Source organism: Protopterus annectens, chromosome 10.part0 (assembly GCF_019279795.1).
Source record: "Protopterus annectens isolate FY-2018-M chromosome 10.part0, PAN1.0, whole genome shotgun sequence".
NCBI classification, from domain to species: Eukaryota; Metazoa; Chordata; order Ceratodontiformes; family Protopteridae; genus Protopterus; species Protopterus annectens.
In genome coordinates this window covers 1166483311-1166497783 of record NC_056744.1, presented here as the reverse complement: position 1 = coordinate 1166497783, position 14473 = coordinate 1166483311, and the positions used below count along the sequence as shown (strand labels likewise).

The window sequence follows — 14473 nt, the reverse complement described above, 5'->3', positions numbered from 1 at the left end:
AATAATGCCGGAACACACACATTATTCTTCAGGGTATCAATATAAATGTAGCTAACAAGTGATTATATTTCAAAAGTAAGGCATAAAATATATCACAGAGCATTCAGACACTTAGATCTTCTAGGAATCTGGTGGCGCCCACTCCCTAAACTGTATAAATGGATACAGGAGGCTCCCTTAATCATCCTTGACCGTGGGGACCCCAGAAAAGCTGTTTTTGGTTAAGGAAAAATGATGAGAAAAAAATGCTTTCATTTTCTGATTGCACTCTTTAGCCTGAATGGAGTTATGATATGACCCTGTTAGGATAAAACTGATAATAGCCTCTGTCCTCAACCACAAACATTCTAAAACATCCCTGCTCAGATGTTTGTATACAGAAATTTACCGTAGGTTATGAGGGTGCTGGGGATTGTGTAGTTATCATTTCCTTTACTTTTCTAACAGACCTCAGAGGTATACAAAGAAAGTTACTTTAGCTCCTGTAGGGGCAGTGTACTGCCTGGTAGCAGCAAAGTAGAATACATTATTGCAGTCATTATTTATTTTCACTTTCCTCACAATCAAACATCAGGCACATATACAGCTGGTTGCCTTTGGGGGTTAGGATTGAAGAGTAAGTAGGCATGCTATGTGTATTATTTCAGAAGTCACTTGAAATATATGACTGTGGCCATTTGAATCTCTGCGTTCATCCCAATCTAACACTAGAGGGTTGCATAGACAGTGACTGTCTTTTTGGGAGGATTAGGGAGGCAGGCAGTATTCCCGTACATGATCTGTGTATCCTCACAACAATTGACTTGTTAGTTTATTTTGAGCTACTATTTTTGTCAGCTTTGAATTTTAAGCCTTGGATACAACTTGTCTTCATTGAAAGAAAAAAATAAGACTGAAATTCTTTTTTTTTACTCACGATTTTTGTTTAGGCCACTTTTGGATTAAAAGGTTGGGAAATGCTCTAGCTTCTGGGAGCACCGGCTTAATTGAGTTATTTCCTAAATGTTTATTACTGTGCTGTCTTGGTCATGAAAGTATATTGAAAAGACGGAAGGAAAACTAAAGCTGAACAGCAATATTGAATTTCTTTCCTTAATCATCACTTCTATTCAAGCCATCATTGGGTAAAAAAAAAATAAACTTAAAAAGCACTTTAGAGCATATATAAAGTTATGGCTTTTTGAAAAAGCTGAAGAAAAAAAGGTAAAATGTGAGAAATGGAAGAAAAAAAAGTATTGTGCATAAGTGGAAAGCCCAACATGGGGGAAACAGAGGGGAAACTCTGGAGGGTGTGTGTTTTTTTTTTTTTTTTGGTGGGGGCTGAAACAGTAAGCAGTGCCTAGGGTTCCATTGCACATTACTTCTCCCCTGTACATAGAGTTGTTGTAATGTATCCTTGTTACACATAAATGCAAGTAACTGTAAAATGTCCCTTTGTGAGATGGGCCAGCACAGTGTGATATGTATGCCTGTTGTAATAAGATCATTGTAGCTACAGGTCAGTCTGTGTGTACTACTCCTAAAAGCCTGCAGCATGAACTAAAAAGATGGATAGAAGTGGTGGCAGTGACAGGGTGATACTTAGACTGAAAGTGCCCAGGGGGCCCCCAACTTGACATTTGCTGGGGGCCCCCAAAATGCTTACGCTACCTCTAGTAAAGTTGGTTTAGACTTTGAGTTCCACTTTCTAGTAATTGCTTTTTTGGCAGCCATCATAATTAGACTCATCAAGACCTTACTATGTCTAGGCAATTTCAGTTCTGAAACATAGCTCAAACAAATTATTACCCTAGTTACTCCAATTTGATGTACAGCTCATCCCTAGTACCACTAACCTTGTGAGCTATCTCTGAGTTAGTATCCTTAAAGAGATCACACACCACTATGCCATATGACTGTTCTAAGCTAGCAAGTGTAAAGGAAGTAGTCATCACTATACAATATTGTCCAGTAGCCACTATAACACTGCAATATTCATTACGTACATATATATATATATATATATATATATATATACATATACATATATTTATATTCAAATTACACACGCACACACACACACACACATATATATATATATATATATATATATATATATATATATATATATATACATACATACACACACACACACACACACACACACACACACACACACACACACACACACACACAAGCCCTCCCTGTGAATGTATGTGTGTGCACACACACACAGACACACACACACACACACACACACACACACACACACACACACACACACACACACACACACACACATATATATAAATATAAACACATCCGTGTACTTTTTTAAGAAAATGGCCACTGAAAATAGCTAAAACATATGCTTATAATACTGCATGAAGCCCAATTAAAAAAGACCTGACAAACTGCATAGGGCATTTTAATAATGTACAATGGCAGTGTCCATGCGTAGTTCACTGGCACCAGTAACTTAAGTTTTCCATGTCAGTGAAATCCTTTTTCATTTTTGGATGTGCTTGTTGAAATGTTCTTCAAAGTCCAGTGCTGAAAGGTATTTTGCATACATGGATCAAAAGCTCTAAAATGCATCACATAGCATCGAAATCCCTATGGCTTCTGGCATCTTAGTAGCTTCCAGACTCCAAGCCTAATCAATTACTTCTTTCAGCAATGTACATAAATCTCCCAACTAAATTAATCAGTTTCTCTAGCAAATAATAAAGTCTTCCCTGAAGGATATAAGGGAGTGGGTATGGGGGGGGGGGGGGCTGTATTCTGGTTTTATAGGCTCTAATTCAGATAAAATTGTATTCAACAGCACATACTTATTCACACTAAGATATATCTACTGGGAAAAGAAATGTTGGTAGTACCATGTGCTATTAGCATGTTTGCCATATGTACCAGCCATACTGTAACTCTGCCACATAAACAAAATGCTGTTTTTCTGTTGTACTTTTCATCATTGTGACATTCAATATGACACAATAATGAACTGGTAAAATAATGGCATGGTGACCAAAACCAGTTTTAATAAGGGGGGATTGGCACCAGAAGGATTGGGAATCACTGGTTTAGAACCAATACTATTTAAAAACAAAACAGAAAGGTATTGCTTTATTATTATTTATTTGTTCTAAAGGAGCTGTTAGTTTGAATTGGTTCAGCAATAACCATGTTTATGGTGACACGACAAAATGGAGTATTTAGGAGTATGGATTAAAAAGGATCCTTTTATGGCAGCTACACATATATGGGAAGAGACTAAACAAAAGATAATACAACAACTGAGAAAATGGAAGCTCTTGATCACGGATATGGACAGCAACATATAAGCAGTGAAAATGTTTTAGTCCCATTATATACAGGTCATTCATATTTTATCAACCAGAGGAGAAGTTGTGGACAGTAATTAATAAAGAGTTGAAGGATTTTATCTGTGAGGGGTAGAAGGCAAGAGTCGAGGGATAAGCTGATCCTTCCAATACAACAAGGTGGTTTAGGATTACCTGATTTGAAGGGATTTTTAGAGCTACACAGTTAAAGCTCATATACATAAAACAAGCAGAAAGCTATACTTTAAAGTGGAAAGGAATGATGATGAAGTAGGTGAAAATTCAAGAAATAAGGAGAGAGTGGAATTTTGGATGCAAATCCTTAAGGAGAATAACAACAGCCATAGAGAATGTTATACTCATAAAGTAGCAGAAAGTATTCTAAGACCTAAGCCAACACAAGAATAGACAAAATAGATTCTGCCAAAACGAATGACTGCAATTAGGGGTACAGAGAATAGGCAAGGGGGGCTGGAACTTACTGGAGAAAACTGGCATAGGAACCAAGGTATTGGGAGAAAATAACTAATAAGGTAAAGGTAACAGAATGGGAAGAAGCCAATAAGACATTTGGACTGCAGGCTAGAGACTGCCTTCCCTATCAAGGACTGATGCCAGAGTATACGCATAGAGAAAGGGATATGGGAATCCTAAGGGAAAGACCTGCTCTGGTAGAGTTTTTAGTTGAATCTAGAAGAGAAACTACTCTTAAAAAAGGATAATTAGCAGGGCATATAAAATATTCCATGATAACTACAGGAATCAATCAGAGGAGGTTAGAAAAGATTGGGAAGAGAGACGGGATGACCATTTCACAAGGAAACAATGGGAGGACATATGTATGGCTCCCAAACATGCAACAAAGTCTAGAAGATTTAGGATTTTTGATTAAAAGTGTTTGCATAGGTATTTGTATACCCCAAACAAACTCCAAAGATTTTTTCCTCAGGAAGATAGCAAATGTCGGAGGTGTAATGGGCAAGAAAGAGGTAAACAGGAACATATGTTTTGGGAGTGTAATAAGTTGGCAGACTTTACAAATTCCTTGCAGAGTGCTCTGTCAGAAATATTTAGTGAGCACATGGGTGTAACTAAGGAAATGCAGTCTGTAAGCTGGAATTTTTGAGTTGGGATACAGTATCTGAATTGTCTAGATAAAGTAAGGCCTTGTTAAGTTCGATTCTGGTGGCTACCAAAAAAGCAATTACTAGAAAATGGTAATCAAAGTCTAAACCTACTGTATTTGAAGTAGTGGATGTTGTAACAGAGATAAAATAACTGGAAGTGGGATCTTTAGAAAAGGGTAGGAGCAAATTACATAAAAAAATGGAAATTGTGGGAACCATACATGCAAAATAATGTTTTAAAGGAGGAGTGAGGTTTAATGGAAGGCAGGAATTGATCAATGTATGTAATGCTAGATTGATGGTAGGTTCATGGATTAATACTAGGCTAACTGCCTTGTGGCCCATTTTAAGCCTAGCCAATTACCCCATGTGAGAATCAAACCCTGCACTTTGCATCTGCAAGGTAAACAATTTAACCATTATGCCATCCTCCACCCCTAATTGTATAAACAAACATACATGATGTATAATGTTTGTAAATGTGATCATGTTAACATAGTTTGTTTTCTTTTATATAAATGTATGTTTGCATGTGTCTTAATAATTCAATAAATGTGTTAAAAAAGGATTTGTTAGCTATTACCACTTTAGCACATTTTATACCAAGAAGAAAAGTAAAACTTTAACTGTTACTTGACTATCAGTAATACTGGCTATCAACAGAAGTGCCTGCCTTCTAGCTTAGTCTACAGCTGAGAATCAAGCAAAGGGACATGACAGTATTAGACAGCATGACTTCACAACAGCCTAGTAGAGACTCATAAAGGAAGGTGGTTGCATGCTATGTTACACTCACCACCCTAAACCAAACCAGTTAGGTATGAGTTTCCTCATTAGCATAATCAGGCCTGTCAACTGTCCCAGTTTTGGAGGAATATCCATATTTTCAGGCTCTGATTTACCCGTTCACATGGTGTACTTATTTTTAGAGGTAGGCCTATTTTCAGGTTTGATTTACCCCTTCATGCAATTTTCCAAATGCCCCTCATTACACATGATTTTTGAAGGTGTCTAGTATACAGGAAACCCCATTACATGGCCAACATGTTAGAGGCACCAATAAGTTAAGGAAAGAGAACACACATCTTACATCTACCTTTTTCAAAAGCAAAAATTCTACAGATTCTACACTATCACTTTAATAATTTGCTTACATTTCTCCATCATTTTGTCACTCTCTGCTTTTTAAATATGTGTTTCAGAGTAGCATCCCATATTCTGACTGGAAGCAGGAAGAGTATGTGCTCTTCGGTATTCAGATGTTATACTAATTAGATGCACAGATTTTTGGCTGGATGTATTTACTTTTCAAGGACCTTTGTACATATTTTCATTGTTTGCAGGGTGGTCACATTCAGAGAATAGGCATAGCATTACAGTCATCATTAATACAGATGTGGGGTGAGTAGGGTTAAGTGAATGCCAAATGGACACAAATGCAAACTGGCCGTTCGCTGATAGGGTAGGTGTGGGCAGACACAGATCTAAATTCAGTAGCAGGAAGGTGAGACCATGAACAGCAGTTAATAACACGAATGGAGATGGGAGGCTGGCAATTCTGATTACTGACAGATGGGAATACCATAGACACTGATCACTAACACAAAGCATTATAGCAGTGGCAGAGACTGTTCTATCCAGAAGACTTCATGAGGGATTGTCTGCTGTAACGACTAAGCTGTAGACAAGGGAGGCCAATGATACTAACTAGGCTATTAAATGCTGAGGGCATTAATTAGCATATGGAATGTACAGGTGGGGAGTTTGACATGTTTTTTAGTATGTGGATATCAGATTTAAGGTGGTTCTGCCTATTGTAAAACTGATGGAAGCTATTCATGTTTCTGGAGGGTCAGTAAATCAGCTTTTGTAGAATTCTCTGCTATATCTTCCACCAAACATGAAATACATGCCCCGCCTGCTACATATACCTAAGGGTATTTTGGAAACCTTTAGCATGGCAGGACTGTAAATGCAAAGAGATCATGTGGTGTCTGAAATGGGCAAAATATCCAAGCAATGAGCAAAGTGTCTTCTGTGAGTTACAAGACTTTCATGAGTCCCAGCTTATGCCTCCTTATACTTCCTTCTCTGAGACTCAAGTCAGGTTTCAAATGCATTGTTTAATTATCTGCACTACTACCTCTATTTTCTCAATATTTAATGATTAGATTTGTACCTATTGATCTTAAGGAGTTTAAATATTTTTGAGTTAATATTTAGGCTGTCAATATTAACATGTTTAGATATTTTAAGTACATATATTTTTATATAGCAATAGATATAGCTACAGATATCATGATAAATGGTAAATAGGTTATACAAAAAAAATAACAAACAGAAAGATAGCAGATAACATATAAGGAAAACCTGTACTTCAAAAGGAACAAAGCTGCTGTCTCAGATACCTCTAAATCAGGAAAAAGAACCATGAACTACTGACAAGTTCAGCTAAGACTTCAAAGTAATCAGGTACTTACAACTTGTTAATAAATCTATAGTTATTAAAAATAAAAATCATTAAACAAATGAGCACTTTCACCATATATATATATATGTTTGTGTGTGTGTGTGTGTGTGTGTGTGTATATATATATATCACACACACACACACACACACACACACACACACACACACACACACACACACACACACACACATTGCACAGCTTTGTATGCATTCACATAAAACAAACAAAAAAAAAGTTCTAAGCTTGTTTCCCATCTTTCCTGTTGCTAGAGTAGTCCATATACAGATTTGCTGTATCTATTTATTTTATTTTATTTATTTATTTTATTTTATTTTACATTTGTTAACCGAGATAGTCCGACTGGACACAGGTCCATTTTCAGCAGAGGTCCAGGGAGAAAAGCTCCACATTAAGTAAAATTTTACACAATATGTTAAAATACAGTATACAGAGAATTTTCAAACAATATGTTAAAATACAGTATACAGCAGAAGACATAATTCCAATATATATATATATATATATATATATATATATATATATATATATATATACACACACACACACAGGAAAATATAGTTACACGTGGTTAATAACAGAATAAGTATACATTTACAAGTATACATATATCTAGGACTGTTTTGTAAGTTTCTGAGTTCCCCAGAGCTTTCTGTGTTAAAAGGAAGCCTTCCAGCTTATCAGTGGAAGTGGTAAGCACTAGGTAGCCTATCTACCACAAGAGGAGTGGTTTCTGGCTCTGAAATTGTAGTTTATTGGCCGTTTGGGCAGTTTTTCTATCCCTTTCAACTTTCTGGTTTAAAAGTCTGTGTTTGTGCGGGTTTGAGCTTGTTTAAGCTCCGTGGATCCTGTTTTGGCATCCTGCAGACTACAAGAGCAACAAAAAGGAGAAAGAGAGACTTTAAGTGCCTACGTTTTGATTTTTTTTTCTGATTATACTGCTTTCTGTACTTGATTTAAGTCATTTTGTCATTTAACTGCATTTATTTTAACTGTATTTGCTTTAATATTGCTACACACTCAAGTGTGCTAGCTTGCACTGCATTTAAAGTATTTTTATTACTGTTTTAACTGTTTTTTTTTCTGCAAAAAAAAAAAAATCTAATCTTGTTTCTCCTGTTACTAGAATAGTCCAGATACAGATTTGCTGTATCCAGAACTGTTTTGTAAGTTTCTGAGTTCCCCAGAACTTTTTGCGTTAGAAGGAAGCCTTCCAGCTTATCAGTGGAAGTGGTAAGCACTAGGTAGCCTATCCACCACAAGAGGAGTAGTTTCTAGCTCTGAAATTGTAGTTTATTGGCTGTTTGGGCAGTTTTTTCTATTCCTTTCAACTTTCTGGTTTAAAAGCGGTAAACTATTTACCGATGCCAGAAAGTCTGCTCTTCAATTTTTCCCTTAGATCTTGGTAGTTCTCTTCTCTCTCACACTTTAATTAACTTATTCACCTAGCACTTCATCAGGCTTTTTGTAGCAATTATTGTAGCACACATAAGTGCTATCAACTCTAGATGTCCTATAAGGAAACAGCTCCAGTACTTAGTAATGTTGACTATCCCTCCTGGCATGCCTAAAGGTCAGTTCCCTGTGCTTTCTCCTATTAACCTGGTGAACTTGGGCATTCTGAGGCAGTGTAGCAACTACCTCATGTACACAGACAACCCTCTCCTCTTACCTCCCAGCACTCAGACTTGTGAGAGATGCACTTACATCTCCAAACTGGAAGTCATGCACTCTTCAGCCAAGACCAGAATATCTGGTCAAGAGAAGAAGGTCAACACCTGCACCAAACCACATGGAACACACAGTCCTCCAGAACACCCACCATCACAGCCCTCATATAAAAACACAAACCACACACCCAACTTCACGGAGGCTCTCAATAGAAATTTACCCAAACAGCACAGACCTCCAAGGCAGAAATGCACTCGACCACCACAACACAGCACAAACCACAAGACACACAGCTCACCTAGACAGTGCCCCTCAACCTAAGCCCGTAAGGCAAAGCAGTTTACCTAATACAATAATCTTAGGTGACTCAATAGTGAGGCACACTGATGTCCCACTCACCAGATTAAATAAGAAGGTAACAGTCAACTGTCTATCAAATGCCAGTCAGAACCATAACACACACACTTAGGTCACTCCACAACTAGTACAAGTATGACTCTGTCATTGTCCATGTGGGTGTGCATGACCTGAGATGCACCTCCTTGTACTACATGACAAGAGACATGATGGAGCTCTCGGATTATGTGGCCCAAGCAGGTATGACCCTAGCCCTGAGCAGCATCCTACCATTGCTACAAATGGTACCGCAGTACAAATAGAAAATGGTTGACTTCAACAATTGGCTAAGTTTCCGGTGTCATTCTAAGGGGATCCAATATCTGTCTGCTTGGGATTATATGATTGACAGACCTTGATGTTTTGCCAGAGATGGCCTGCATCTGTCATGCTTGGGTTTCCGGGTACTGGCTAAGGCTCTTGCCACCCCTATTGTGCCTTTTTTAAGCGGTGTTCCAAAGACCAAATTACCAGCATAACAGCTATAAATAAATGCAATCTGAGGGTCATGCTGCTCAACACTAGAAGTCTAAATCTCAAGATGCACTCACTCGAAGCACTCCTCAAAATGAGGAACATCGACATTTGTGCTGTAATGGAGACCTAGTTTAAAGCAGCAGAAAGCAACCCTGCATTATCAGACTATAACTCCTTCCACACTTTTCAGCCCCAGAAGATGGACTGAAGCTCCAAAGGTGGCGGTGTCTCCATATTCATAAAGGATATGCACACCTCCAGACTAGTAGCCCAGCATAACACATCTGAGATACTCCAGATACAACTAACATTGGGTAAGACAGCGATTCAGGTCATAGCCTGCTATAGATCCCCAAACATGTCCCAAGACTCTCACTCCACATTCCTAAGCACCCTGGAAACTATTAAGATCCAACCCAACACTCTCATACTAAGTGACTTCAACTACCCCTCCATCAACTGGGAAAACTACTCATGCACCAATGCACTGGCCCAATGCTTCCTGGAATTCATCAATTCTAATTCCCTGGACCAGCTCATTCTTTCCCCCACTAGAAGAAGCAACATCTTTGACCTGGTTATTACGAACATGGGCAACCATTGCTCTACACCAATAGTCAGTTCCTCCCTGGTTATTTCCAACCACAAACTAATCACCATGAAAATCCACATCTCACCCCCCCCCCCCCACAAAGGTATCCATTATGAAAAACTTCTCCAAAGCTTCTCCAAAGCTCACTATGGACTTCTAAAAACAGAGGTGGCTAACTTCATGGCACCAATGCCAATGGAAAATAGATGCATGACTGCTGAATCACACACCAATGCATTGTAAAAACATGTACATAAATGCACGGAACTAGCCATACCCAACAGAACCAAGATGCTCTCCTTCAAAAAAGGAAGCTAATCTGGTGGTCCCCTGCCGTTAATAAACTCTACAACAGAAGGAAGAAACTGTTGCAGAAAAAGGTGAAGTCCCAAGGATGGAAAAATTCCCTTATTAGCCTCAACAAAAACTTGAGATCCCTCATCAAAACCTGCAAGGCCAGCTATGAAGGCAGAATTGCAGCAGACACTAAAAACAACCACAAAGCCTTCTATAGTTATATCAAGAATTTCCATGGCAATGCCCAGATTTGCTCTGAGTTACTGCACAATGGTACCTCCTACACTCAGCCAACAGATATTGCCAACATACTGGCTGACAAATTCAGTGCCAACTTTACCCCTCTCCCCTCCTCAAAAGACCAGTCTCAATATCGGAAAAATGCCAGGCACCCAGTATTACTGCATTGTCCAAGGCCAAGAATACAGCTTCCATGGGACCTGACAATATCCATGGCTGTGTTCTACATGAATTACAAAGTGAAGTAGCACCACACCTCTATGCCCTGTTCACTCACAGCCTCACCTCAGACTTTGTCCGTTCCAAATGGCGCACTGCTACAGTCATCCCTCTCCATAAAGGAGGAGCGATTACAGACCCTTGAAATGATCACCCCATTAGCCTGATGAGTCTGATATGTAAGGCTATGGAGCGCATCATCGTGGAACTAATTAACAAGGATACAGGGAATCTCCAAACTCTAGATCCCAAGCAATTTGGTTTTGTGAAAGGTAAATCATGCCTGCTCAACCTGGTTGACTTCTTTGAGTCAGTCACCAGAGCTGTGGATGAGGGTAGGGCAGTTCATACAGAATACCTTGATCTGGCCAAGGCCTTTGATACCATTCCTCACTCAGGAATTATTGAGAAACTCACCAAACTAGGCATCAACCCCTATATCATTAGGTGGGTTACAAATTGGCTCACAGATGGAACTCACAGTGTGAAAATAGTGGACTCCAAGTCAGACTGCCAACCAGTCATGAGTGGAGTCCCACAAGGATCAGCCCTGGGTCCTCTCCCGTTTGGCATCTACTTCTAAGAAGTCGAGGCCAACACGGAGGGCCTCTGGCTGACCAATTTCACAGAAGACTGCAAGCTGGGAGCCATTATTAACTCCCCAAGTGATGCAGACATCCTACAAAAAGGCCTCACTGAGAATGATTGGTGTTAAAAAACATGGCCTTAATCATAATGCCAAAAAAAAATGCACTGTCATCACCTTTGGGAAAAACTCAGTTCCCACTAATTACCACATCGATGGGAGCACACTGAACACTGAAGGAGTTATAAGAGATCTGGGGGCACAGGTTGACAGCAACCTCTCTTTTGATCACCACATTGCCACTGTGGTCAGAAAGTCCTTCTATGTGGCACATCTCATTACCAAGGGTTTTGCATCCAGGAAGAAAGAGGTCATCATTTCTCTCTACTCTTCCCTCATTAGACCAGTCATAGAGTATAATGCCCCATTTAGCATGTAAGTCACTAGACACCTGCAACAGATGGAAAGGCCACAAACATACCCGACGAAGAGGATCTTAGGCCTTAAACACATGGACAGGCTCAAAAACCTCCAGCTATTCTCTGTCTCATATCATCTACTAAGAGGCGATCTCTGCTTGACTTACAAAGCCATGTCTGACCCAGCTCTGTCAGAAATGCTACATCTAAAGAAATCCCAATCCCACTACACCACACGCTCCAGGGACCTCAACCTCATTACCACAATCAAAAGAACATGCTGGAGGGACAGGTTCATAACCCAGAGACTCCCCATGCTCTGAAGCACCTCACTGGCCCTCTTCAAGAGAAATCTTGATGAGTGGATGGGAAATAGAAAGTTCACCCCGGGGATCACTCCAGTGGCTCTACTTGATAGAGGCACTGGCAACTGACGTTGGGCAGCACAATGCCAGGGCACGTCTATTGGCTAGGCTTGTAAAGGCTCCAGGTAGCCTAGTACACACCTATGAACCTATATAAGTAGAAGACATACATAAAGTCAGTCAGAAAATAATGCTGGTGACAGAAACAGTAAAATACAGGAAAACGTAATTTTTTTTACCTGCCGAAACATTTTATCCACATAGTCATTTAAGAATCCTTTGTAATTCTTGAGTTCTTCTTCATCTTCCTGTGTTACTTTGGTTACAGGCACAATTCCAGCAGGGAAATCCAGGACATTGAAGAGTGTTGTATAAGACAGTGAAGCTGACCAGGATAAAGAGGCAGAAAAAATGGTTTAGAGTAAGTCTTACTGTTCACTGAATTTATATACTTATTTACTTGTCACTTTGACATTATTTATATTTTGCAAGCAAAAATCTTAATTACACTGGAAAAAGGCATCCAGTACAGGATATAAGATACTTCCTTCATGCTAATGGATATTTTTAATATTTCTTAGGCTGTAGAAGAAGGAATAATTATTCAACAGAAGAGACAGTTGTTAAAGAGAATACTTATTTGTAAAATATATGTTAGAGAAAGAAAGAGAGAGAGAGTAAATATATTGTGCTCCGTGACTTCATATGCTTTGGTTAACAAATTAAATATTTGCCTAACAAACATTCTGCAAAAAGCTACCCATTTAAGTTAACAGCACGAGGCCAGTGCCTACCAGTTCAACTACTATTTTGCAACAGCTCTCCATAGTTAGACAGAAGCACTTCTAACACATATTTTCAGGCTCCTGTGAGTCTCTTACTCATCATTAAGTACACATTACAGCCTTCCTGCATATTCTCGCTTTATTGTTACATAACTACCCAGCTTTTTAATTGCTCTGCCGAATTTAGACATCTGTATATTGACAAACAAAATACTGAGTGAAAGGGTCATTTCCATTACCAAAAGCACATTGGCCAGGTTCACACATTCTTTTCTGACCGGACATGGAAGCAGTAATCAATTCTACAAACAGACATATTTTCCACCTACATAAAAGCTTTTGACATGGTTAACCACACCCTTCTTAGTAACATCCTAGAGTCCCTTAACCTTGATATTCTGGCTATCCAATGGTTCAAGTCCTACCTTAGCAACAGACAACAAGCAGTTCTCTTGGAGCAGAACCTTTCATCCCTCCTACCAGTCACCCTTGGAGTCCCTCAGGGCTCCATTCTAGGCCCTCTCCTTTTTTCACTATTCATTAATGACATGCATACAGCAATTCCTCAAGCCACCTGTATACAATATGCAGACAATTCAACAATCATATGCTCAGCTAACTTCCCCTCAGAACTACATTCTTCAACTCAGACGGTATTCAACATAATTGAGACCTGGTTCTTAAAGCATTGCCTCCTTCTAAATGCTAAGAAAACAAAGCTCCTACTCTTTGCCCCTACCAGTAAGTCCTCCCCAATAGACTTCTCAATTACTTCTAACAGCGGAACCATCATATCCCCAGACTCCACTACTAAACTGCTAGGAATTACTATTGATAATAACCTTAACTTTGACAGCCATATAAATAACACTATAAAATCTGTAAACAAAAAACTTGGCTCCTTATATAGAATCAAACCCTTCCTAACACAATCAGCAAGAACCAAAATTGCTCACTCTCACTTAATCTCAACACTTCTTTATGCCTCACCCATTTACTCTAACCTAAAAAAAATAACCTTAGCAAACTAAATAATTGCTACAATAGTATTGCCCGATTTGCTACTGGCAACCCCTTTAGAATCTATCATTGTCTGAACCTACTGCAACTAGGCTGGCTAGAATTACAAAATCTCCTGGCATATACACAACTCACCATTGCCTACAAGCTATTATACCAACCTAACAATACTCCTATACTCTCTAACTTCATCATCCCCTACAAAAACCTTGATTCACTACGCTCCTCTAACAAACTTCTAGCTACAACAACAAAGTTCAACAACAAAGCAGGTGATTCCTTGTTCTCAAACACTGTAGGTAAACATTGGAACCACTTACCTATAGAACTCACCTTACTTCCCTCTCTGCCTCTTTTTAAATAAAACCTCAAAAACCATCTGAAAATCCATTGGTTATGCCCCTGCAGTAATCCTGATTAATCCTTTTATTCTATACTTCTCGTCACTCTCTTTCACTTCCCTTCAT

General features: G+C 39.0%; 1 protein-coding gene across 2 annotated transcripts in view; it reads right to left on the bottom strand.

Annotated features, from left to right (window-relative positions):
- Positions 1-14473, bottom strand: part of FAAH (fatty acid amide hydrolase) — an 811281-nt gene that overhangs the window by 45890 nt on the left and 750918 nt on the right. For both annotated transcript variants that reach the window (XM_044085911.1, XM_044085912.1), the window contains one exon: positions 12441-12586. In XM_044085911.1, the coding sequence (XP_043941846.1) occupies positions 12441-12586 (146 nt within the window). The remainder of the gene's footprint in view (positions 1-12440; positions 12587-14473) is intronic.